The sequence below is a fragment of the Pollachius pollachius genome, assembly GCF_949987615.1.
Source record: "Pollachius pollachius genome assembly, chromosome: 2".
NCBI lineage: Eukaryota > Metazoa > Chordata > Actinopteri > Gadiformes > Gadidae > Pollachius > Pollachius pollachius.
In genome coordinates, this window is record NC_136935.1 from 45,522,286 (window position 1) to 45,549,929 (window position 27,644).

Here is a 27,644-nt window from a genome sequence, read left to right on the forward strand (position 1 = left end):
CACCTGCTCAGCCTACTGCCCTCTGGTAGGATGTACAGGAGCCTGAAGAGCAGAACCAACAGACTGAACAACAGCTTCTTTCCTTGGCCAACCAGGACACTTAACACTCATAAAACATAAAACATTAAACAGACACACATATACCTCACTTTCTATAAAGTGCAATATGCTAGGCCTTTTATATTCTATATTTATTATTCACCTCGCCTGTCCTTGTCTTGTTCCAAATGTTTTTCTTGTTATTTCTGTATTGTTTTTTACAGGTGTTTTTTTTTTATTTATTTTTTTTACAAATTTTAACTTAAATTGCTTGTTTGTTTTTTGTATTTGTAATGCACCTTCAATTGGCACTCTCAATTTCGTTTTATAGGCGACTGTACAATGACAATAAAGGCTATCTTATCTTATCTTATCTTAAATTGATGCAAAAGCATGACCAAGCGTGTATGAATGTCGCTCGTTAAGTGCAGCGATATTGTAATACGTTTGCCTCTGAAGCTAAAGCAGACGGCCGAGATACAAGGACAGCAAAATAACCTTTAACAAACCTCTTTTCACAGCGCTACAGAGCTACAGTCCTGGCTGTGAGAAAACATCTTATGAGATCCACACGATACACTAGAAGCCCCGGAGACCAAGCCGCTGCTGACAGGAAACGCTACAAACCCTCTTGCTGCAGATGTCAAACTCAGAGAAAGAGGGCCAGAATTTATCATCATCACCATCAGTCATCACATGACCGCGCACTTCAACTATTCGGATATGAGAGAGTGATTAGTATTTTTTGCGACGGGCTCACATACATCATCATTCAAATGATGGCACAAAACTGAAAAACAGTTGAGTTAAACAACCAGCATTATATTCAGTGCAGTTGTAGTAGTTGTAGTGGCGACTTAAGTTGAAATCTTTCATGACTTATATTGTTTCTAAGCAAACTAGACACATGAGTTTGCCTTTGAATTCTATGAACAGATACTCTGCTTCTCATCTTCTTTTTTTTAAAAAAAATTCCTTTTTATTTTTATTTATCAGTGAGAATGCGGCCCGCGGGACGCCAGTGGCCCCTCCCTGATGTAGAGAAACAAGATAACCTGCAGGCCGTAGAGGAACCAGGGAAGGGTCGTAGACAATAGGCCTGGTTCACATCATAGTGTGTAGACTATATGGTGTTTACATCACATCATAGTGTGTAGACTATATTGTGTTTACATCACATCATAGTGTGTAGACTATATTGTGTCTATATCACATTATGTGTGTAGACTATATGGTGTTTATATCACATCATAGTGTGTAGACTATATGGTGTTTATATCACATCATAGTGTGTGTAGACTATATGGTGTTTATATCACATCATAGTGTGTGTAGACTATATGTCTGGTGACGATGATGTCGACGATGACGACGATGATGATGATGGACTTTACGAGGGCTGGAGACCAGGCCTGTCCACAGCCAGAGGGAGAGAGCGCTGGGTGCTGCTCTGGTTCACCAGGTCCTCTCCTTCATACCAGGAGAGAGTCCCTCCACTCAGTTGGTCCACAACACACAGCAGGGTGCAGCCCTCGCTGCTCACAGACGTTACGGTGACACCGGGCTCCAGGACGGCGTCTGGGGAAAGAAGACCACTGCGCCAAGGAAATGATGATGGCTTAATGATTTCTGTGCACTTTCAAGGCAAACGATAAACATTTGTTTCCAGACCGAACGACGCAGACGTGTGTTTCATTATATATGTATGGACATAATCACAGGTCATTGGGTCTGACAACTTACATTTATATGATCAGTTAATATTGAGTAGCTACAACAAATGACAGTTTACAAAAAACACAAGTTTATTATTTTCATTAACACTTGTTAGTGGCAGCTTACATTACAGAGATATAGATAGTACATCTCAATAAAGTTTTCTAATTACCAGACCAGAGTTAGTCACATCCGTAGCCAGGGTTTAGAAACAAGTGAGGTAGACAAATAGACAACAAACTAAATATTGTGTGCTATATGTGCACATCAATTCAATATCAGTGTCCAGATGAGTACCTGTCTTGAAATAAGATCAATCCCGAACCAATGTAGGCGGTTCCTGCATTCTCCCCTGGAAGATTATTTTGTTAGTAGTGTTGTGGTAAAGTGAGGGAGCTAGTTAGCTTATTCTACTCATGAATAATAATAATAAAACTATATATTTTTTTAAGAATACAACATCTCTATCTATTGCTTTTATATTGTAGCACTTTTGTCTTCATGATGAGCTTCAAGAACACTTCATGAACTTTTTACCTGTGACCCAACATATCTTTAGATCATGAAATGCATGACCAGAAGATAAAAAAAGGACCTGGCTGTGAGGAAACATCCTGTGAGATCCACACGATACACTAGAAGCACCAGAGAACAAGCTGCTGCTGACAGGAAACGCTACAAACCCTCTTGCTGCAGATGTCAAACTCAAGTCTGCCGGCCTCTCTCACTCTGTTGGTCGAGGGATATTTAAACATGAAAATAAATGAAGAGTTCATAAAGGGACAAATCAGGACCAAATCATGTCCATGGTGTTTTAGCTGAGTCTATGTAGTCTTTAAATCTGTAACCGTGAGCAACTGTTTCTGATCAAGTTAATGGAACAGATGGTCTTCACACAAATGATCATGATGCATCAGAGTGAACATCTACAACTAGCCTTTCGTCAAACAGTATTTTAGAGAAACAATAGAACATGCAGGGTGTAGAGGAACCAGGGAACATGCAGGGTGTTGAGGAACCAGAGAACCTGCAGGGATTGGAGGAACCAGATAACCTGCAGGGGGTTCAAATGGAATCAGGGAACCTGGTTCCTCTACTTTCTAGTATACAGCTTGACCACTCCTAGACATGTCCACTACCTTCGAGCATACAGCTTGATCACGGGGTGTAGAGGAACCACAGAACCTGCGGGGTGTAGACTATATGGTGTTTATATTACATTATAGTGCGTTGACTATAGGTGTTTAAATCAAATCAGTGTGTGTCAACTATAGGACTAGGTGACAATGATGACGATGATGATAATGATGACAATGATGATTATGATGATGGACAGGAGACCCAGCCTGTCCACAGTCAGAGGGAGAGAGCGCTGGGTGCTGCTCTGGTCCACCAGGTCCTCTCCTTCATACCAGGAGAGAGTCCCTCCACTCAGTTGGTCCACAACACACAGCAGGGTGCAGCCCTCGCTGCTCACAGACGTTACGGTGACACCGGGCTCCAGGACGGCGTCTGGGGACAGAAGAACACAAGGTCAGCTTGACCAATCGTAGATATGTCCACTACCTTCTAGGACAGGGGTTCCCAAACTTTTCAACCCGCGACCCCCAAAACAACGGTGCCAGAGACTGGCGACCCCCACTATCCCCGGATGTAACTGAAAAAATAAAATAAAATGTGCGCACAGGGCGTACGCACTAGGCTTATCTAAACACGGGCTTAACAACAACACAAAAGAACAGACCAGCCTGTTATAATTTGACATATAGAAATTTACTGTTTGATAAAAAGCAGAATACCTCAGTCAAAATAATATCCATGTAACATGAGTGCACAGTATTGCTGTCATGTGCAAACTTAACTTTGAAACATTACTTTCATTTCCATTTGAACAGAAGAATATCTCAGTCAGGGTAATATCCACAAACTGTTGTAAACATATGTACATTGTTGCTGGCAACTATGTTTCAGCGTTAATCTCATCTAATGAGATGGATGCGCGCTATGCGCGGAACACAGCAAGTCCATTCTCTGTTTAATTGTGTAGACGGCCACACGGAGATCATCCTCCACATTTAGACGTGATCTGTATTTATTTTTAATATATGTCAGTGCAGAGAAAGTTTTTTCGCACAGGTATGTGGAGCCAAACGGCGTCAGTACGTCCATCGCGGCCTTGGACAGCTGTGGATATTCCCTCTCGACTGAAATCCAGAACTCAGCAAGCGTCTTGGAATTAAAATCTGTCTTTAAAGTGCGGTCACATGACAGCTCAATCAGTGCGTCCTCCATGCCAGCTGACAGATGACTTGCGGTGGTTACAGTGAATGGTGATTTTATCCAGTCATATCGTTCCGGAGCCGTTTCCTCAGGGAAATACTTGTCAAAGTGTTCCAGGAGGGCTTGAAGGTGGGTAGTTATAGACGTCTTCACAATGTGAACACTCTGCAGTCCAGCGATCCACTTTTCTCTTGAATGCGCGGATTTTATCACTCATTAACATGATGCTTTTTTTCACCTTGCAATGACAGGTTAAGTCCATTCAGTCTGTCAAAAATGCAAGGCAGATACGCTAGCCTTGTTAACAAGTCAGGGTCAGTCAGGTGGTCAGCGAGCAGGGACCCATGCTCCATCAGAAATAAGCGCACCTCGTCCCGCAGCTCAGACAGGCGGCTGAGAACATTTCCCCGCGAAAGCCATCTGACTTCTGTGTGGAACAGCAGGCCCTCATGCTGCGATCCCAGTTCGTTGCAGAGAGCGGCAAACAGCCTGGTGTTGAGTGGACGCGATTTAATGTGGTTGACAATTTTTATTGCAGTCTCAGGAACATTTTTCAGCTCTGGCCCGAGCGTTTTACTCGCAAGAGCCTCTCTGGATTATACAGTGCGTGAATTTGATGTGGGGCGCCACATGTAAGACTCTTGCTTTAAGTCCTTTATTTTTTCCCCAGCATTGCTGCGGCACCGTCTGTACACAGACCGATGCATTCATCCCAAGACAGTCCCTCTTCTTTCAGTTTGTTGTCAAGTTTTTTGAAAATGTCCTCGCCTGTTCATGTTCCCTCCAGCGGGGCGCAAAATAGCAGGTCCTCGTTAAGTTTTCCATCAAAACGATATCTAACGAAAACAAGCAGCTGGGCACAGTTTGATACTGTGGCAGCCCGTTTCCCCAAGTGTCAGGTACCCGGTAGGAATAACACGGAAAGCAAGGGTTAAAGCCGCAGTCGGCGTTTATTTCACAAGAATAAATAGTCTGTATCCTCGTGCTAGGGTCTCCGGGAGCCTCTAGATCGCCGGCGTGGTGCGGAATCCCTCCGTGTTGCTTCGCCGTTCGCCCGGCCTGGTGCTTACTCCCTCCGTGTCGCTCTCCCCGTGGTGCGTACTCCCTCCGTGTCACCCCCTCTAGTTCGCCCGGTCTGGTGCCCCTTTTATGCCGGCTCCTGGTCCTTTCCCTTCCTCCGGCCAGGTGTCCCCGATCGCGCTGATTGGGGGGAGAGACGTGGTGCTCTCTGTCGCCGGCTGGAGGGTGGCGACGGTAAACCGTCTACTGCGTGTCCTCGGACCCGCCCGGTCCGAGGTTCAGCGGCGGGATGCCACACTCCTCCACCGCTTGCTCAGGCCTCTGGTCGTCGGTGAACCCGCTCAGGCAGGCATCCCGCCGTGACGGGGCGTCGGCGTTGGCGTTCTTGGCTCCGGCCATCCACCTCAGGGGGGCGTGGTCGGTGAGCAGGATGACCTCCCTCCCTAGGAGTTAATACCTGAAGTTTCGGAGGGCCAGGGACCACGGCGTCACTCGGGCGTTGGTGTCCTTGGCTCCGGCCATCCACTTCAGGGGGGCGTGGTCGGTGACCACGATGACCTCCCTCCACCGGCTCTGGGCTTGATAGGCACACTCGTGGTCCAATATGATTCGCCGAAGCAGCTTGGCGGTCGACGCCTTCTTAGAGCCGGGGTCCTTGCTCACCTCCTCCATCAGGACGTAGTCGGTGGGGTTGGGGTTGGACAGGAGGTGGCTGGCGTCCACGGGCATGCCCAGCACGTCAACCTCCACGCAGGGGCTGCCCGCGCTGTGGCCCGGGCACACGTTCTGCCCGGAGATCACCGAGTCTCGGGCCTGTCCATCGTGGACCCAGACGTGGCTCCCTGACTCTTTGGTGTTCAGGTCGTAGTCATCATCGTGGCCCGTGGGTCCAGAGGGGACCAGGTGGTCGTCAGGGCTCCTGTCGGGATCTGGAAGTTTCCCAGGTTTATCTGTCTCCAGGGGGTCGTCCCCATCTACGTCCAGCGTGATGGCGTCTTCGTTGGGGATCAACACGGCCCGGTGATCGTCCTCAGCTTCTGTAGAGGAGTCCATTGCTTCGACCGACGTCTCTGCCGCTTCCGTCTCTGCCTCTGGCTCGGTGTCGATGTCGGCCCCTGGATCGGCCTTGAGCTCTGGCTCCGAGTCGGCCTCGAGCAGCACCACAGCCTCTGGCTCCGGTGAGGCCGCGGGCTCAGCCTCCGCCTCGGGCTCCGTCTCCACCACAGGCTGGGGCTCGACCGACGTCTCATCAGCCAGGATTGAGGCCTCTGTCGTGGGCTCAGTGTCCACGCCGTCCTCGGTCGGGGGCCGGGCCTCGCCGGAGGCCTCCTGCCCGGCCTCAGGCGCGGCCGGGCTGGCCTCGCACGGCGCTGGCTTAGATTTGACGTGGGCAACTTCCTCTGTTCGCCCTCCGGGGGACGCCGGAGGCCTGGTGGCCCCGTATGCCTGTCGAGCTCCCCTCACCCCTCTGCGGGGTGGTTCTTTCCGGCTCCGGAGTTCACGCGCCGGGTCCTGTAGCCGGTGGAAGATCGGGCAGTCCCTCCCGATTGCAGCAGCACCGGGAGGTGGGGTACGATCCCTGCCCGCTTCGTGAATACCCCGTGCGGGGTCCGGACGACGACGTGGCAGGTCTCAAACGTCCGGGTGTCCCCGTGTATGCAGGCCACGTCTATGGGTGCCCCCTCCTTCCCGCCCGCCAAGTCGGGGCGGAGGAGAGTGACCACGCTGCCGGTAACGAGGGCCTGCGTGTCCCGGTTCATTACCCGCGCCGGTATGGTCGGGCTTCCTACTTTCCCCTGTGCCCAACAGGTCGCTAGCATGCATGGCTGCGTCTGCTGCCAGCGTGGCTCGTTTCGTGGCCCCGTCTCCCGCGGCCTCATCTCAGGCCGCGGCGTCGTCTCTGGCGGCGTCGTCCCCGGCTGCGTCGTCTCCGGCGGCATCACGGTCTGGTTTGGGGTTCCCCGAGGGATAGCGTTGCCTCGTGTCGCCGCTGCTGGTTGGCGTTCACTCACAAAAAAAATGGCCGTAGTAGGCCAGGATCGCCTGTTTGAGGGCCGGGTACTGCCGGGCGGTCTCCGCCGGTAGGTCCCGGCAGGCCTGCTGGGCGGGTCCGGTGAGGAACGGGGCCACGATATGGCCCCACTGCTCCTCTGGCCAGCGTTCCCTCTCGGCGGTCCACTCGAATGCCTCGAGGTACGCCTCCACGTCGTCGTCGGGTCCCAGCTTGGTGAGCCGGCTGGTCGGGGCGGCGTGGACGGCGAGCTGAGCGAGCCGTAGTACGGCCTCGTAGAGCAGGGCCAGACTCTCCGTGGTCTCCCGCTGCTGCTGCTGGGCGGACGCCGCCGCGGTCACACCCGGGTTCTGCATACCGGCAAAAGGGGGTTCCCTCACAACACCGGCCTGTAGCGCGGTCGAGTTGCCTGCATTCTCCACCATACGTGGCAGCCCGTTTCCCCAAGTGTCAGGTACCCGGTAGGAATAACGCGGAAAGCAAGGGTTAAAGCCGCAGTCGGAGTTTATTTCACAAGAATAAATACTCTGTATCCTCGTGCTAGGGTCTTCGGGAGCCTCTAGATCGCCAGCGTGGTGCGGAATCCCTCCGTGTTGCTTCGCCGTTCACCCGGCCTGGTTCTTACTCCCTCCGTGTCGCTCTCCCCGTGGTGCGTACTCCCTCCGTGTCACTTGCCATTCGCCCGGTCTGGTGCTTACTCCCTCCGTGTCAGCCCCTCTCGTTCACCCGGTCTGGTGCCCCTTTTATGCCGGCTCCTGGTCCTTTCCCTTCCTCCGGCCAGGTGTCCCCGATCGCGCTGATTGGGGGGAGAGACGTGGTGCTCTCTGTCGCCGGCTGGAGGGTGGCGACGGTAAACCCCGTCTACTGCGTGTCCTCGGACCCGCCCGGTCCGAGGTTCAGCGGCGGGATGCCACAATACATCCGTGGATTCGTCTAACTGTAAAGCATATTTCCCTTTCTTCACTCTGTCAATCAGCTGACTCTTCATGTCCTAGGCCATATCGTTGATGCGCCGGGAAATGGTCCCGTCAGACAGCGGCACTGATTCTCTTCCCACGCCAGAGGTCTTCTCTGCCCTCTCCGCTAGCTTCTCTGCCTCCTCCGCTGGTTTCTCTGCCTCGTCCGCTGGCCTCTCTGTCTTTTCTTTGCTCGGTATTAACCAACGTTTCATTTTGAAAAATCATCAAAAAATCATCAATGAGCTAGTTCAGAGAAAATCTACTGGTCCGCTTTGTGATGTTTGCTGTGGAGCCGTAAAGTGACCTGACACCTGCAAATGATGCTATCGTTAATCTGTCGTAATCACCTCAGGAGGAAAATCTGTAGTTTTATTTTAATTTTAACTACCATGTTTCATAATTTTTACAACTATGGCTGAATTTTTCTGTATTTTATTTTTTCAAAATTTATTTTATTATTAATTTATTTATTATTTGTATTGTTTTATTTGTATTTTTTAATTTTTTTATTATAATTTATTTTATTATTTGATTCATTGAAATCATTCCGCGGCCCACCCCTCGGCGTCCCGCAACCCCCCGGGGTTGCATGTATATAATTTGTATAGCCAGTTTTACAGGAGGAAAGGGTTGTTGGTTTTGCAGGAGCTTTGTGTGAGTGAGTGAGTGAGTGAGTGATTTGGTGAGAGAGTGTGTTTAAGTGTGTGTTTGAGTCTGTTTGTGTGTGTGTGTGTGTGTGTGTGTGTGTGTGTGTTTGTGTGTGTGCGTGCGTGCGTGTGTGTTAAATGATGGCGTCTGATAAGAGTAGAAGAAAAATATCTACTGACAGTAATGGTTCAAAATGAAAGCAGATGATTGGTCAGAATTAAAACATGTGACGTGGTTCCTCCAGCTGATAAAGCCGGGCTGAAGCCTGAGAGCTGAAGCAGTGGAGGCCGTCCAGAGAGGAACCATGGAGCCCGTCCTTGAGCTGGACCCTGGACCCCCTGAGGAACCTGAGGACACGTCTCTGGAAAGGAGGTGGACTAGGAAGGGGAGATCTGGTAGGAGCCTTTTTAGAGGATTTAGAGTGAATAAAGAATCAGTAATAAAATAAGTTTTACATTTAATAAATCTCATTTATATGATCAGTCAATATTGAGTAGCTACAACAAATGACAGAGTGCAGCTGTAGGAAACACAAGTTTATTATTTTCATTAATACTGAGATATAGATAGTACATCTCAATAAAGTTTTCTAATTTCCACACCAGAGTTACAGTCAGAGCCGTAGCCAGGGTTTAGAAATAAGTGAGGTAGACAAATAGACAACAAACTAAATATTGTGTGCTATGCGTGAACATCAATTGAATATCAGTGTCCAGATAAGTACCCGTCTAGAAATAAGATCAATCCAGAACCAATGTAGGCGGTTCCTGCATTCTCCCCTGGAAGATTATTTTGTTAGTAGTGTTGTGTAAAAGTGAGGGAGCTAGTTAACTTATTCCAATCATGAATAATAATATTAAAGCTATATATTTTTTAAACAATACAACATCTCTATCTATTGTTCTTATAATGTAGCACTTTTGCATATATGATGAGCTTATGAACTCTTTATGAACTTCTGGGTTGTATCTTCATTGTTGAATGCACTTATTGGGAGTCGCTTTGGACTAAAGCATCAGCTAATTAATTAATGTAAGTAATGTCTGGACTGTGAACGATATCCATGCAGTTTTAATATATCAGGATGTACATCATTGTGTGTGTGTGTGTGTGTGTGTGTGTGTCCTGCCTCTGAACAGTTCTAAAGCTGTACGTCTGTGTCGCTCTGAGCATAGCACTGCTGTGCTTTCTACAAGCCACTCTCAACATCTCCCTGCGCCTCTGTGAGTCTAAATAAATTAATCCTTAATTATTAAGAATACTGATCTTAATAATACATTAATAATAATAATAATAATAATAATAATAATAATAATAATAATCCATATTTGTATCATTAATAAAACAATTATAACAAAACATAATCCATGATAATGGTACTAAAATAACAATAATTATAATACAACATAAAGATTACAGTGAAAGAGTAACACCTACTGCAACTAAAACTCCAGTCTCAGATAACTCTGATCCTAATTCAACTCCTTGTTCATAATAATCACTGTTTAAAGACTATTCTGTTCTGGTTTGGAGCTCATTTCTGCGGTAATCCTCTCTCCTGTTCTAGATTCAGCGACGTCTTGGACAAAGGGGAGAGAGCACCTAATGGATAGGCTTGGTGAGTTTTTTATAATCGATATAAATGTCACTAGATTAATCACGATATTAAACTTTCTTTCAAAAAACGTTCTGCTTTTTTTCGTTTTATGTTTGAAAATACTCTCTTACTAAAAATATAAATAAATCTATTGTCAGGTTTAAAGCGCATGCACAGTGTTGTACTACTAGCATCGTGGTACTGTATTTGTTGTGAGTCTTCTCCAGCAGGGAGAGCTGTAGAGCCAGAACAGAGGATCTTCTCTGTTATGCGCTCCAACCGCTGAGGGCTCACTCACAAGCCGACGAGGACCCTCAATCGTAGTACATAAGGAACTTTCAAATTTTGCGGGGTATATATATTTGTTCTTTCATGAACAAATGGGCAATCAACAGCCCTAATTCTTTTTTTAAGTTAATTGTAGGCCCTATTACCCTAAAGTTTGCATTCATCTTTAATGCAAACTAAAAAGACATGACATTTAATTTCCCCCCCAAAAAAAAACTGAGAGGGGGAATCCCTCCCATCTCCCTCAAACAAATCGCACCCTGCGGCTACTTTACATCATCATTTAGATGATTTATGTATTCTAGAACCAGAGAAAGGCCATGTATCGTCCACCGCCCTTTCGCCTTGGTGAATCCATTGTATTGTCGACTCTGGCTGTCGAAAACAGATCAAAGCACTACGGCCCTTCCCTGCTCGACCATCGACCATCAGCTACTAGTGACCAGAACCTCTCCAGAGACGAGCAGCGTGTTGCTATACGCTCTGGGAGGACTGCACGTCTTCGTGCAGGCATAGAGCCACATCTCTGGGTAGCAACGTGGATCTCAACCTACATACTGACGCTGAACTGTCATATTGGCTCAACAGAAGTAGCTGTGACTTCAGGTTTCTATTGTGGTCTATTCACAAGGTCAGGTCTCTATCCTGTAGAGGTATTTGTGGGTCACATGTAATTAAAACAGTAACATTAAAAGATATATGATTATGAATGTTTTCCTTTACATTCAACAGATGGTTTGACACGACTGGGCTGGCTGTATTTCAACCAGAGTCTCTACTTTATTTCTACTACTAAGAAGACCTGGAAGGCCAGCAGAGATTTCTGTCTGAAGAGAGACGCAGACCTGCTAGTTATCAACAGCAAAGAAGAAGAGGTAACAGAGGCTGTGTGTGTGTGTGTGTGTGTGTGTGTGTGTGTGTGTGTGTGTGTGTGTGTGTGTGTGTGTGTGTGTGAGAGTGAGTGTGCGTGTGTGTGCAAGCAGTGTTGTCATGATAACAGATACTATTAATATTTGAAACAGGGGTTTGTTGCAAAATTGGAGATGGGTTCCTGGATTGGACTTCAAATGGTCCGAGAAGCGAAGGGGATCTACAAGTGGGTGGATGGTACCAACTTGACTTCAGGGTAAGGCTGATGACTCCATCCAGCACCCCCTCCTTTCTGAGAGCAACAGAGGGATATCACCTCAACACTGGGCTCAACTTTGTACTCTTTCCGGTTTCAGCACCTGGCATGTACCAAACTACTGGGTTTACTACGATGGCTGTGCAGTAACAGCTGACCGATTGGTGATTAGACCATGTGCCTCTCAAAACATCTGGATCTGTGAGAAGGTCAACGCCCTGGAACATCTGGAAGCTGAACCGAACAAAGAGGGTCTGTAGACTCTTTTTAATTATTGTTTTAAGGTGTTCCTTTGAACTGCTGCTTGTGTAACTTAAGTTGATGCTAAAGTTTGGGTTGAGTTCAGCTGAAAATAAAATCAATATTAATTTCAACCAATTTAGTTTTTGTCATTCAATCATTGCACGCGTAATCGCCACACGGAAAGGCCCCTATTAGATGACATAATTGAGTAATAAAATAGTAGCAATGCATGGTCTGAGATGACGATGCCTACTCTAGGCTTGCTCAATGGTGATTGTTGGTGCTGCCTTCATATAAAGAGCCCTAGGTAACCACTCCCTTAAAAAGGTAGAAGCCTCCCGGATTTTGGTCCTCCGCCGTGCTGATGGGGGCCTCTTCCCGGACCAATCAGTAGTATAACGTTTGAACACTAATGTCCCATCACATAACCTTCTGTTCTGTGTTGGATGTAGAAAAATAAATATAGTGAATAAAAAATGACTACTGCCATTGGTAAACGTCTCAGCATTGACCACATTACACTCGCCGGCAATTTGAACACATTTAAGGGGTTCACGACTGCACACTAAATGGCTGTGGAAGTTGTAAATGTATAAATGGTGATTGAAGTTGTTTGCATTCCTGTTGTACAACAAAGTTGACTCATCTCATCTTCCTTTCAGGGATGCCCAGGGAGAAGGAGGAGGAGGAAGTGGAGGAGGAGAAGGAAGTACCGGCCATTACAGCACTACAGGATACTTATTTTGTGTCTGTGGGCCAGGCAATGGTCATATACTGCCGTGCCAGTGGCCAGCCAAAACCCTCCATCGAGTGGCTACACAACGGCCAACCCATGAAGAGGGACAGGGCAGACAGCAAACTAGAGCCTTCGATCATTTTGGACGGGAAGGACCTCATCGTTAGAAGTATGAGGCCTAGCGTGGACACGGTCAGCTGCTTGGCGAACAACAGCGCTGGCACAGCCAATAAGACCGCCGTGCTGTTTGTCTTTGGTAAGAACTGGACTGCTGGATCAGATGATCTGCAATAACATAGTACGACTGCTGGATCAGGAGTTCTGCTCTAACATATTGTGGTCTACTACACAAGGTATCTATTTTGACCTAATACACAAGGCCACGTCTCTATTGTGGTCTACTAAACAAGGGTCAGGTTTATATTGTGGTCTACTACACAAGGTCCGGTCTCTAGTGTGTTCTACTACACATGGTCAGGCATTTAAGTTGGTCTATTAAGGTAAGGTTTATATTGTTGCCTACTAAAGGTCAGGTTTCTATTGTGGACTACAACACAAGGTCAGGTTTCTATTGTGGTCTACTACACAAGGTCTTTCTTTACATTCAACAGGATTGACACCAGAGGGCTGGAATATTTTCAACCGGAGTCTCTACTTTGTTTCACTTACTAAGAGGAACTGGACGGCCAGCAGAGAGGACTGCCTGCAAAGAAAGGCAGACCTGGTGGTTATCAACAGCAAAGGAGAACAGGTAACAGAGGCTCTGTCTGTCTGTGTGTCTGTGTAGTTAAGTGTTTCATTCAGCCAGGTGTGTTTTCATGACAGCAGCTGTTATTCATATTTGAAACAGGAGTTTGCTACCAAATGGAGGATCTGTACCTGGACTGGACTGAGACTGGACCGAGACACAGAGACCTGGAAGTGGGTGGATGGTACCAACTTGACTTCAAGGTAAAGCTGATGACTCCATTCAGCAGCCTCTCTTCTCTGAGAGGGACAGAGTGATATCACCTCAACACTGGGCTCAACTTTATATTCTTTCTCGTTTCAGTTCCTGGCTGTCCGGTGATCCAGACAATCCAACTATCACAGAAGCCTGTGCATTAAGTGACAACAGCCAGTTGATTCCTACACCCTGTGCCTCTGAAAATAATTGGATCTGTGAGAAGACTGTATAGGAGCTTGGGACAGAGGCTGGTATGATGGATTGTGTGCCGCGCTTTACTTCTGGATCTGTGAGAAGGTCGCAGTCCTTGAACATCTGGATGCTGACCTGAACAAAGAGCGTCTGTAGGCTTTGTTTGTATTGGTCAATTGAGATGTTGATCCTTTCTATTCTCTGTACATTATACGATACTACTTATTATATTTGAGGTAGGCCAATAGGTCTCTGTTGAGCTTCAGCTTCGCCAACCCTTATATGAAATATATGAAACATGACTCATCAAAATGGAGGAGACAACCATGGAGGATACCATTACAGATTCAAATGTCTGTTTCCAAAACTTGAATATTATCAAGGCTATATTTCTTCTGTACTGTACTTTCACATGTAAGAACAATAAAGTACCATCTGATATATACCTTTACGATGCATTCTATCTTGGTACAGATCAATAGATGAATACTATAGTACTAATACTGTCAAAAAAAGTATTAGTTCTACTCTAATACTGCCACACTGCTCTACAGTTCCACTGAACTCAGTGGCTTTTCTATATTGAATTAAACCCTTGGCGAGGAGGGGGTGTGAACTGTCCCCCGCGAGGTTTCGCCCTGTCTCCCCTTCTCACACAGCTTCTGTGCAAGACACCTTCTTAGCGAGCAGGGGCGCCTGCAGCCGGAGGGGGCGCCAATATGCCAATTCCCCACACAGCGATATGATAGATCGTAGAAAACTGCTTCGCGGTGCGGGGCATTTTATTTTTTTTGAAGTGCTCTTGCCGCCCCCCACGGGTCATAAAAAAATTCCGCCCCGGTTTGGCGGTTGCCCGGTTCGCCCGTGCCCCACTAGGGTACTACTACTACTACAGTATTAATACAGTACCACTGCACTAGTCAACACCATAAGAGTACTTCTGCAGCCTTACGACAGTACTTCTACAGAATGACTTCAGTATTACTTTGCGGCTAATTTAATTTAAAGAATATGTGTAGTGCCAGATGTCAATCCAACCGCTTTCATTCTCTTGATCGTGGGTTTCAAACCTGCAGACTGTCAAACGTTTTATCCTCACACACCCCATGGATGCCCAGCAGGGCCATCGTCTCCAAGCCTCCAACCTCTACTAACGGAAGGTCAAAGCTTATGTTTTAATGAGGCCTGAGGCCAACACAAACATTACAACGCTGCGGAGTTCACCCACATTTATTCTTCAACCCGCCAGCAAAATCAATCATAAAGCCACCTTAACTTTGGATAACAGATTAAATTAAAAAAAACATAACTTAAAATGTTTTTCACAGCAACTCGAGCTAAAATGATTAAAACAGGTGATTGGTGAAAAAAAACAATTTTAAATATCTTTGAGACATCGTAGTGGACGTCCACGAGGGGCAGCAGAGAGCAGCATGCGAAGGTTGTGGACTGGCAGTTACCCGAACATTGTCATTTAATTTTGACGGCTTGTCTTTCTGTCAGACATGCCCATAAGAACCTTGGCACTTGGCAGTTGTTACCACTAGTTGACTCAACGCTAATTAACTGTCAACTAGGTAACTTACCACTAAGTAATAAAAAAAGAACAACAACAACAACAACGGGATAGTTAAATAGATTAACTAAGCGCTAGCTATGTAACACGTAAACACTAATTAACTTAAAAGGAATAAAATTACATTTCTATTGATTATGCTTGATAATGATTGTTAAGCCATTGGTCAAAAAACAATATTTTTCATAATTGTGCTGCCTAGGAGTTCTCTAGCTAAAAGCGAAGCGTAGCTCTGGGGGTCACAGCACTACATGTTCAGGACTCGGAGATTTGAATGAAAACGGAAGATTTTGTTCTGTTAGTCAATGCAAATTATATTGTGCACCAAATACATTCCAACATTTGTATTTTATTAAATCAACCTCAAAGTAGACAGATGCGGTCATCTCAAGGTACCGTTTACTACGTTAACGGTTACCCATAACCCATTGCAAATCACAAAACGACTATCAAAAAAGTTGACAGCAGCTAGCCCCCAGCGGCTATATAAAAGCGGATTCTGATGACATCTGGTGCAGGGTACATTATCTTCATCAGTTTGAGCCTCTTAAAGACATGATCTATATTGACAGTCAAAGGGATGTCGGGGTTATGATGCTTATCAGTGGGTCTTGCATCAAGGCATATACTATTAACCGGGAATTCAGCTTCCCTTTGATATATGATTCTGCAAGTCATTAGTTTTATTCTATGTATGTAAATACACAATGACTGATTGCATGCAACGGTAAAAACGCTTCCCATGGACGGGGCTCCCACCATGCAGTGCATTTGGCTTGCACAGCAGAATGCATCACAGGACTTTCTGGTCGCGATGCTCCGCCATTTTGTGATGGCTCAAGAAATGTATAGTACTGTAAAATCCTAAAGAAACGTAAATGTACGGTAACCCAATAAAAACTTTTCTTGCACCACATCTCATGAGAAATTAGGTGCTAGTTTCAAACACATCTTCCCATAATGACAACTCATTTCCAGATCAATTACTAAACAATGACCAAAACGCCATTACTATCAAGAACATATTTATGCTCCTATACAATGCATGAGCCCTTTAGAAAATCGTTGCTATTTAGAAGCCTGAGAATGAGGGCTTTCACATTTTTGGCACAATTTTCCGTAATGATTGCTAAATGTTCCAAAATATTTAGTTCTAGAGTAAGTACAGAAAAAGATTTGTCCGGTGGATTACTCCTTTAACATGAATTAATCAAACCTGCACCATCTATCTTGTCCAATTAGCAGCCTCTTGGAATGGTGAGAGGGCCACTAAAATATTTGTATCACAGATGGGCATGTTATATTCTTTACAAACGTTCTATCTCAGATACATTCCCGCCTATGATCACCACAGGACCTGACTCACCCTGCAAGAGACGCCTGGTGGGAGAGGTGTCGCCAGCCAGCGTGTGAGAGGAGAGGTGGGGATCGCCCTCTTCCCTGGTATCACATCGTGGTGTTGGCCTTCAGTGAAACCACCGACTAGTAAAACAGCCAGAGAAACGCAACACCTCAACACCTACTACTGCAGGCATGACCTCTCATTGGCTCCCACCTGGTCACCTGCTGATGCAGTATCGGTGGGACACACCTGTCCCTCAGTGAACTGAATGCAGGGCGATTAGGGGGAGGAGAAGGGTCCCGTAGTCCTTTAACACTGCTAGCCAAAAATACTTTACTGATTTTTACTCAAAATAATATTTATACAAGCTGTTCACAGAACCGGTTCACACCAGATCCTGTGTGTGTGTGTGTATATATATATATATATATATATATATATATATATATATATATATATATGTGTGTGTGTGTGTGTGTGTGTGTGTGTGTGTGTGTGTGTGTGTGTGTGTGTGTGTGTGTGTGTGTGTGTGTGTGTGTGTGTGTGTGTGTGTGTGTGTGTGTTAAATGGCCCGGTCATCTGAAAGAGACCAGGCCCACCAAACAAACCACACTCACATATTAGACCACACCTCCTTTGCAAAAGGAAGCCACGCCCGACATAGACACCAACAAGCTTAGAGAGATGTGAAACATTGCATTAATTATAATGTTGCCATGACAACCAAAAATTGAGGGTTTACAGTAAAACCCTGATCCCGCCCCATAGGGCAAACCCTCACACAGGGGACTGTCAATCAAGGGAAGATGGTGCTGTGATTGGTCCACCAGTCATTCATCTGCGATGGGCCTTCTGCTTCTTGTTCCTGGCAGGCGTCCTGATTGGCTGAGAGGCTGAGCCGTTGTCCAGCGATGCTGTGGCTGTGGCTTGGGCTGGTGGGGGAGGGGTCGGGGGGTGGTGCTCTCCCTCCATGCTGGACTTGAAGGGTCCGGCCATAGAGAATTTAGGGGGGCTGAAGAGACAGGGAGGCACCTCTTACTGACCGTCATCACCCTCCCTCCCTGTGTCTGTGTGTGTGTGTGTGTGTGTGTGTGTGTGTGTGTGTGTGTGTGTGTGTGTGTGTGTGTGTGTGTGTGTGTGTGTGTGTGTGTGTGTGTGTGTGTGTGTGTGTGTGAGACCTGCAAACTCCTCAGAGTAAAAAAGGTGACAGTGTCACAGGGGGGGGCACTGATCAGTGTTTCGAGATATACGGCTACTCGAATTCTGAGCTACCCTGGGCGGGATTTAGCGTGAATATTCATTACGGAGGTTGTAGCACACAATACAAAGGAAAGATTTCAAATGACAGACTTGGATGCAAAATGTATCCCTTTATTATACAGAAATCTGCTGTTGGTGTATTAGCCTAGGACAACACCCATGCCAGATTATTCATCTAAATAGCCCTATGTTGTTAGAATTTACTAACTTTATGCAAGGTCTACGTTTGTGCAGTACTCAGCGTTGACTCGGTCCTAAAAATACAATATCATTGTAAATTATATCACATCAAAAAAGCGGTAGCTAACGTTAGTTGAATCAAGCAAACAAATAGCTGTTGTTTTTGCTCCAAAAAGCTTGACTTACCTTGAATTTAACATAAGATAGTTCCTTCAAATAAGGGCTGCATGGTATGGAATGAAATGTATATCACGGTATGATTTGAGGCATAGACGGTAATGGTATTATATCACGGTATGTTAATTTTATCTTCTAATTTAGATATTAATGCTTCTGATGGGGTAAAATACTGGTAAGGCAGCGAAACTGCATTAAAAAAATAAAAATCTTATCTCAAGTTACTTCCATCTCTGAAAAACACTAATGTTTAATAGTAGGGATTTCTTTCTCCACTTGCTTGCGGACCTTGCAGTATAGTTATCTCAATTTAGCTGAAATGTGTGCGGGCAGGTAACGCGTACCTGGGATTGAGTGTTTTGACTATCTCTTTAAAGTCCTCTCTATCGACATATTGGTCGATTTTGTCGTAAGGACTGGCTTTGGAAAATGCCTGCCGAAGCAATGTCTGATATGCAGAGACAGCTTCACGCTGCCGCCTGTCTCGTACGGTGTGGAATGAGAGCTTGTGAAGGGACTACCGGCAAGCATGCAGGCGCGCTTGCGCGCTTGCTGCGCACAGCGATCAGATTTGATCGCTGTCAAATCTGTCCCTGGGAAAAGTAACGTTTCGCCGAATTGAAAAAGGAACTATGTTTCGTTACCATATTTTCAGTTAGTTACTGTATTAACGCGTCACTTACTTTGTTGCGCATTACACACAACACTGTCTACCGGTCACACGGTAACGTCAAAAATCCATACCGTAGCGCAAATTCACACTGGTGTACTTTCTATACCGTTTATACCGTACACCCGTACTTCAAATTGACGTTAAGCGTTTCCATCAGACTCGCGCGGTAGGCAAGCGTCTCATGCAAAGGCGAGCTCAGTCGGCGCTGTGTGCTTCAAGATTCTGAAGCAAGTGCTGAGATTCCGATTGGCCCAGAGAAATGTAAATGATAAGAATTATCCAATAATGTTTCGCAATTCTAGCCTGCATGGCATGCATATGAGGGACAGCCTCCCCCCCCCCCAAAAAAGAAAACTCTGCAGTTCTACGCGGTTCACGTAAATGACCCAATAGACCCAATAGAGAAGTTTGCAGGTGTGATGTGTGTGTTACCTGATGGGCGTGCGAGGGCTACTGTTCTGTCGTCTGGTCCGTGCTCTCGGTTCAAAGGAGAACCCCTCCTTCAGACTCTCCAGGACGGACGGAGCCACATAGGTGAAGCCCTGCGCACAAACACACAAATACATACATATATATTATACATCTAGACGATGCACACACACGTTATACAGCCACACACAAACACACACGCAAACAGACATTATACACCTAGAAGATACACACGCATTATACATCTAGACCATACATACACACACACAAACACACGCGTGAGGCTACTACACAATAAGACCACAAGACCACGTTACACCCATTGATTACACACCAACACCAAAACAGATATAAGATGCTGACTTGACTTGATGCACTTCAACAATGGAAGACCAGCAGGAGTCTGCTGGGTTCACAATATCTGTTGTGGACATGGTTCACCTAGCCCCGCCATCTTGGTTCAAAACAAGTGCCAGGCGTTTAGAGCCAAGATGGTGGCCGCTAAGCGCGCTGCTGGACTCACAGCGAAGGCCTGCTGGGCGCCGTGGCTGAGGGAGGTGTCGTCCGGGCTGTCCACCGGCGTCTGGCGGGTAAAGATGCTGTCAAACTGACTGACGTCCTCATCCGACTTCTGCGCACACACACACACACACACACACACACACACAGTCTGAGTGAAGAGCATTCTAGACACAACTCAAAACCCCATTATAGCTATAGAAATATGGCGTGCAGTACCAGCTGGGGCCTGTAGGGCGGCTCTACTCTCTTGTTGAGCAAGTCGTCCCAGCTGATGTGTCGGAAGAACGGATGTTTCTGCAGAAGAGAGGAGTGTGATTACCAATGGCTTTACGAGTGAGTGAGTGAGTGAGTGAGTGAGTGAGTGAGTGAGTGTCACCTGTATATCAAGACAGTCCATGTTGCTGGAGCCGAGTCTCTGGGCAGAACTCTTCTTCAACAGCTGGAGGGATACAGAGGCGTACATGTAACCGTGGGCTTTGTGTGTTTCCCCGTCTTACAACGACCTTGGCCACCACAGTGAAGTGCGTGCGTGTTATCTTCTTTATGGACTCCTTGTTCACCACAGTGAATTAAGTGTATGCATGTTGCATTCTTTATGAGGTCCTTTGCCACCACAGTGCAGTCAGTGCGTGCTTTTTACCTTCTTGATGAGGTCCTTGGCGTCCACAGTGAGGTATGGCGGCAAGTTGAGTTTACACTTGAGTATCTTATCGATGGTCTTCTTCCTGTTCTCTGCTGTGAAGGGAGGCTGGGGAGGGGGGAAGAGAGAGTTATTACCTGGAAGACTTGGGCTCGTCCGAACCTGCTACTACAGTACGTACCGTCTTCTGGAGTACCATAAGTAAGTAAGAATAATAGTAACAATAGTAGAACCAGGACACCCTACACCTATAGTAGAACCAGGACACCCTACACCTATAGTAGAACCAGGACACCCTACACCTATAGTAGAACCAGAACACCCTACACCTATAGTAGGACCAGGACACCCTACACCTATAGTAGAACCAGGACAGCCTACACCTATAGTAGAACCAGAACACCCTACACCTATAGTAGAACCAGGACACCCTACACCTATAGTAGAACCAGGACACCCTACACCGATAGTAGAACCAGAACACCCTACACCTATAGTAGAACCAGAACACCCTACACCTAAAGTAGAACCAGGACACACTAGGACCCAACAGATGGGGCCGGGTAGGGGTGTATTGGGAAGGGCTTTACGACAGGATGCAAGGGCGTACTAAATCTCTCTCCTCCCTCCCTCCCTCCTTCCCTCTCACCGAGCCGGTCATCATGTCGTACATCAGAGCTCCAAGACTCCACCAGTCCACCGCCCGGTTGTGACCCAAACGGGTCAGAATCTCTGGAGCCCTGAGAGACAGAGACAAACAATCACACATGGAGACAAAGAGAGAGACAAAGTGAGAGAGAGAGAGAGAGAGAGAGAGAGAGAGAGAGAGAGAGAGAGAGAGAGAGAGAGAGAGAGAGAGAGAGAGAGAGAGAGAGAGAGAGAGAGAGAGAGAGAGAGAGAGAGAGAGAGAGAGAGAGAGAGCATATGATGTGATGTCACTTGATGCCATACGTCGTGTGATTACATCACCCGTTCAGCACCACTCACATGTACTCTATGGTGCCACAGAAGGTGTGTGTTACGGCCCCGTCGTGGATGGACTCCTTGCAGAGACCAAAGTCTGTCAACTTGATGTGACCTATGGAACAACAAGCCAACCTGTCATCCACACAAATCCATGAGCTACTCCTTAGTATGCTAGCTAGCAAGTGTAGCCGGGCCGAGAGGATAAACGCTACCTAGCATATGTAGCCATATTTAGGATACAGTTACCTTGGTGATTCAGCAGGTCAAAGAGCCGTTACCTTGGTGATTCAGAAGGTCATAGAGACGTTACCTTGGTGATTCAGCAGGTCATAGAGACGTTACCTTGATTATTCAGCAGGTCATGGAGACGTTACCTTGGTGATTCAGCAGGTCATGGAGACGTTACCTTGGTGATTCAGCATGATGTTCTCTGGCTTAAGGTCTCGGTAGATGATTCCATTAGAGTGGAGATGACCCAGAGCCAAAGTGATCTCCCCCAGGTAGAAACTACACACACACACACACACACACACACACACACACACACACGACAGGGCCAAAAGTTAAAGGAAATTTTAAACTTTCAACCTAGAGCGCAAATGCATGCAAGGTCAATGCAAAAACGAGTTTAGAGGAAAATTTACCTCCAGAAAAACCTGCGGCGTGAACTGATCAACGGCGCGGCGTGAATATCTGGTTCATGTGAATTTTGCGCAATTCGAAATATTTTTACTTTTCTGTGAATTTCGCTTTGTCATGACAGCCTATCAGCATTCAGTCCCTGGAGTCCAGATTGAACCGCAACACGGAGGAGAGAGATATTGTGGCCCTTGGACTCTTGGAGCCCGATATAATATCTATATAATATAATATTTAGTATCACGGCCAAAAGCTATGTGCGCCTCTGGATGATATTATGGACCCTAAACGATGGTGTTGGGTTCTCTGATGTCTCTGGTACTTCCACAACAAGTAAAGACTCGTAGTGGTGGTTATCTCGGCCATGGTTGAAAACTCCCGCGAGTGTTTTGAAGTTTGTGCGGATGGTCTGCAGTTCGCGCGTACACATGGCATGACTATTCACACCGCTTTTGGTGTGACTGCACCAAAGGGACTGATGCAGACAACAAATTTTCTAATGATTTTTCCAGTATTGGGGGAGATTGCTGCAGCCTTAACCGGCTAAATGGGCTGCAATGTTATCCTTTGGGTCAATAGCTCCCCAATAGCATTTTATTTCTCTGTAGGGATCCTTTCCATTATGTTATGACTATATGACTTAAATCTGAGTAAGTGGCAAACCAGCCCTTTTAGAGGCAGACATTGACCGGCGTTTTGTCCCCAGAGGATTAAATTGCAGCCCGTTTAGCCCATTAAGGCTTCAGCGTTCTCGCCCAATATCAAAAATCCTTCATCATTAATCCAAGGGATTAATGATTAATGATTAATAATAATGATTAATGATTAATAATAATCAGGAAACAGGCTCCAGATGGAAAGATCACAATGTTTCCTTTAGAATAACACCTATTTGTTCAATACGTGCCGCCCTTATTATTTCCAGGAAGACCTACCACGCAGTGTCCTCCATGAAGATGCCCTCTTTCTCCAGCTGCATGAAGAGCTCGCCCCCTATGGAGACACAACGCCACACGTTAAACACGCTGCACACGCTAAAACACATGCTTAAACACCATAGGCAAGGCCCCACACTGTGCATGCTAAAACACAAGCTTAAACACAATAGACAAGGCCCCACACGTTAAATACGCTGCACACACTAAAACCCAAACTAGACAACGGCACACACGTTACACACTGCGCACGTTACGACACGCTAATATACAAGCAACACACATCACACGCTAAAACACCAGAACAATGCGACAGACATTACACACACACGCTAAAACACACACTGCACACACTAAACAACGCCACACAGATTAAACACACTGCACACACTATCCAACACCACACACAGGAAGCTCACCGCTCAGACACTCCAGGATGAGGTAGAGCTTCCCGCCCGTCTGGAAGGCGTACAGCAGGTCCACGATGAACGGGTGTCTCACCGTCTCCAGGATCTCTCGCTCGGCCCGCGTGTGGGCCGTGTCTTTAGCATTACACACTATCTTAGCCTGCACACACAGAGACAGAGAGACAGAGTTAGTGGAGTGAGTGAGTGAGTGAGTGAGTTAGTAAGTGGAGTGAGTGAGTGAATGAGTGAGTGAGTTAGTAAGTGGAGTGAGTGAGTGAGTGAGTTAGTGGACTTAGTGAGTAAGTGAGTGAGTTAGTAAGTGGAGTGAGTGAGTGAGTGAGTGAGTTAGTAAGTGGAGTGAGTGAGTGAATGAGTGAGTTAGTAAGTGGAGTGAGTGAGTGAGTGAGTTAGTGGACTTAGTCAGTGAGTGAGTGAGAAGCTGGTTCTTGCAGAACCTGCACCACGGTACCTTTCTTAGGACCTTCATGGCGAAGATCTTCCCTGTTTGTCCCCCCTGGACTTTGCGGACCTGGAACACCTGGAGAGAAACTTTAAATGTATCATCATCTGATGATATGGGTGATAGGCAGCATAGTCCAATTCATCTGATCAATGAGTGGTAGGCAGCATACTCTACTTCATCTGATAAATGATTGATGGGCATCATAGTCTAATCCATCTGATCTGAGTGGTCAAAGGCATTTATTGGTTATGTTTGTAGTTTCAATCTGGTCGTTTCTCTATTCATTCTACTGCTTGTACAAACATTCTCAAGTCAACAACTTATTGTTAAGACCATATTTTGCCTCAAAAGACAAACTTTGTACGAGGTTCAGGCTTCCGGTTTAATTTATGAATATCACTGGCCTCAGCTGGGAAGCCGTTGATCTCCAAACATTTTGCTCAAAAACCTCGAGCCAATTAGTGACGCTACTGCTCTCTTCAATCTGGTTCAATCCATCTGGAGGCAAGAAAATAATCCAAATCTGAGAAAAGCCCTCTGCGCAGTTTTATTTTAGTTTTAAATAAGAACTATGGGTCTGATCCCAAAATAGGTTGTGACCCAGGAAGCTGTGAGCTGCAGGGGACAGTTCTCAGGGACACACACACACAGACACGCACACACACCTTGCCATAGCCCCCCTTCCCGAGGACGGTGAGCAGCTCAAAGCACTCAGGTCCAACTCGCTCGCTGTCTCGGTTGACGGTGGCACTGGTCAGCTCCACCTCTTCCGTCTGGACACTAATATGGGCAGGCAGGAAGAGAGCAGAATTACTGCCACACTGTTAAGCCCGCCCACATATTCAGTATTGTTACGTGGTAAACATCAAAGCCATAATGCAGATGTTGTTGTGCTGCACTTTTCATTTTATAACATTAACTTTAAAAGGTCCCATGACATGCCACCAGGTGTGGTGTGATTAGCCGTTACAAGCCGTTTTGGAAATCTGCCCCTTATGACATCACAGGTGGTGTCCACCTAGATGTGTGACGGATAGATGAGCAGGATTTGCTACAGTCCACTGGGTAGGCTGGTAGACTGATCTATCCAGCACACATCTAGGTGGACACGCACACCTGGTTGCATGTCATAGGACCTTTAATAGTTTTTCATTTTGTTTCTTGTTTCTAGAAGTAATATACTTACAAACAGTCCATTATAAATATTTTTAGATGTACAGAAGCCAAGATTGTGAGGAGTAAATTGGACTTACATGTCTGTCTCTGCCACAGTGAAGTCACACACCTCATCCTACAAACCAGTGGAATAACAAATCCCGAAATCAGCCAGGCCAGATTTCGGGATTTGCCAGTAAAGTAAACATTTGAAAATGAGTGAATGAAATTCTTTCAACATTCTTGCACAGCAAGTGTTGGACTGAATTTAGAACTTTAAAGAGAGAAGGGTCCCCAGAAACCCTGTGCATCATGCAACCTCAGCCTTAGCAACGCACCTCGGCCTCGCTGACATCTTCCGTCTCTATGTCAATGTCGAACATGCTGGCCATGCTGAAAGACAGTCACACATTAGACTGCAGGGTTGGTACTGTTGTACATGTTGACACAGTTCTACTTCCCGTATGACTGCGTTGTACTGTGGCTAAATCCCACATGTAGACATCAGGACATCTGTAGCATCTACCAGGCGATAGTAGTTCAATAGACCATAAGTAGAAAGATGTTAGTTTAAAATGAGAGTATAAATAAACCATGTAAGATTATCTTTTATTGTTTATTAATACATTTATGTAGTTTATTGTGAGAGCAGGTTGGCCTCATCCCTTGGTAGCGTCACATATTAGTTCAGGATATTAGTTCAGGAAAACGTCACTCAGCGATACGTTTGAACGTAACATTCGGGAAGAATACGAACATATGATATTTTGACGAAGTTAATGACGTAGAAGAGTTATTACAACTGTATTATTCCCTCATCATACAGTCGAGTGCAAAATCATGGGCAACTATTAAAGACATTTAATCTAGTCACGCGATAACTGAAATATTGTTTTCTGTGTACACACTAGTCAACAGGCAGCCTTATGACGGGCTGTGGGTTATTAGAATGCAGAATACCGATAGACTTGTCTGAGATTTAAACTGCAGCATGATATTAAGAAGTCCAAGACAACAATAAAAGCTGAAACCGAAGCAATGAATAATTAAACATAGCAAAGGAGTTGGTTGAGGAAGGAAATGAAAGAGGAATGAAAGCAAACGAACGCTGCGTCCAAGACATATGGGAGTTACCATTCATTACCAACTTCCGACATTTAAACGACGTCAACACCAAAAGCCACCTGGTAGTGAATTACAAATGGTAATTTGGTATCTTCCAGAAATTTGCCGGTAAATCCGACTAGTTGGTAAATAATATTACAAAAGCAAACAAACATGGAAACCACACGTCAGCATAAGCCCGCTGATCAAGGACATTGTATCGTAATTGAATGAAGTCTTTACCACTCACACAAATCAACAATTAGAAAACCTAAAGCAGTGGCATTCATCTGGTGGTTTGTGAAGCACTGTCGCGAGCCCTCGAGAGTTGTATAGAGGGGAATGCTTCCCCAACACTTTTTCCACGTCCCACATGACATGAACGCACCTTACCAGATAGGGTTACACGAGGCCTTTATATGATACAACTGCTAGCATTAATAGCAGTATTGGTTGTAAGTCATTGTATTGCTGTAGAGATCAGCTACAAGCCTATCGGGTTTGGTTGAGCTGACAGCTCCAAGCTAACGGCTATTGCTAGCGTCCCAGTTATGTTGCTAACTGCTAATGCTACCAAAACATCCAGCATGTGAGGTTCGAAGTTGGAAAACTTGCGTTATAATTCGACTTTGTTTGGGTCCATACAGATTGTCTTTCGGCCACGTGTCGATTTTTTTAAAAGAATAAATACTAAATTGGATAAACAATTTGAGATTAAATCATGTTACCTGAGATCACGTGAAAGAGATTGACAGCTGGTACCGCAACGAAATCGCTCGGTTAGCACTGTGCCTGTACACACCCGGTGATCTACTCCTTATCGTCCAGTGAGTCAACCCCCACCCAAACCATAAACTGTATGTGCGTCTTACTTCCAGTAGCGAAGATTGGATTGATCCTGGTCTCACATTATTATCCAAGTGAACTCGTTGGCTTTGGAAAAGCTCCGCCAGTACTGTGTCTTTAAACTGCCGCCCAAGTCAAACAACCAGCGAGGCTACTTTATAAGCAGTATGGATGCTACTGTTTGGTACAGTAGTTTTGTCTATTGTTAGTTATCAGTTGCCTATACGGTATATGTTATCAATATTTAAGGGAAAACCATCCTGCGATTGTATATAGGGTTTGCCTCAAGTGTTGTACAGGAACTACAACAAAGAACAGACACCTTGCTCAGGGCTTGACCGTCCTAGCAAATCTGGAGCCCTACGCAAGTTTTCCTTGGCGCGCCCTCCCTAACTTTTTGTCAATGATTAAAAGCCAATTTTACTCCAATCTAAATCCTATTTTTAGTTTGGATTGTAGGAACATATATACCATTAGCAACTGCTAATGGTTTTCTTTATCCATTCCCTTACTTTAAAAAACAGTATTG

General features: G+C 45.9%; 2 protein-coding genes across 3 annotated transcripts; one reads left to right on the forward strand and one right to left on the reverse strand.

The window, feature by feature from the left end:
• Nucleotides 1-8,965: 8,965 nt before the first annotated feature.
• On the forward strand, nucleotides 8,966-14,130 carry LOC307092142 (uncharacterized protein). Its single transcript, XM_079759045.1, has 10 exons — nucleotides 8,966-9,068; nucleotides 9,813-9,896; nucleotides 10,241-10,291; nucleotides 11,291-11,433; nucleotides 11,581-11,684; nucleotides 11,785-11,936; nucleotides 12,590-12,919; nucleotides 13,275-13,414; nucleotides 13,514-13,614; nucleotides 13,715-14,130. Exons 1-10 carry the CDS (start codon nucleotides 8,978-8,980, stop codon nucleotides 13,839-13,841), a joined length of 1,323 nt encoding a protein of 440 aa, XP_079615171.1. The 5' UTR covers nucleotides 8,966-8,977; the 3' UTR covers nucleotides 13,842-14,130.
• Nucleotides 14,131-15,015: 885 nt separating this feature from the next.
• On the reverse strand, nucleotides 15,016-27,432 carry LOC307070850 (ribosomal protein S6 kinase beta-2-like). 2 transcript variants are annotated; one of them, XM_079729523.1, is made up of 17 exons: nucleotides 27,142-27,432; nucleotides 26,998-27,024; nucleotides 25,504-25,558; nucleotides 25,264-25,301; nucleotides 24,676-24,790; nucleotides 24,017-24,085; nucleotides 23,560-23,707; nucleotides 23,141-23,198; nucleotides 21,973-22,073; nucleotides 21,588-21,678; nucleotides 21,250-21,340; nucleotides 20,601-20,708; nucleotides 20,337-20,399; nucleotides 20,177-20,254; nucleotides 19,962-20,069; nucleotides 19,442-19,551; nucleotides 15,016-17,731 (listed from the first exon to the last, which is right to left on the reverse strand). In XM_079729523.1, exons 3-17 carry the CDS (start codon nucleotides 25,555-25,557, stop codon nucleotides 17,554-17,556), a joined length of 1,410 nt encoding a protein of 469 aa, XP_079585649.1. In that variant the 5' UTR covers nucleotide 25,558; nucleotides 26,998-27,024; nucleotides 27,142-27,432; the 3' UTR covers nucleotides 15,016-17,553. The 2 variants fall into 2 exon arrangements, with proteins under 2 accessions (XP_079585649.1, XP_079585648.1); XM_079729522.1 differs by lacking the exon at nucleotides 26,998-27,024.
• Nucleotides 27,433-27,644: the final 212 nt, after the last annotated feature.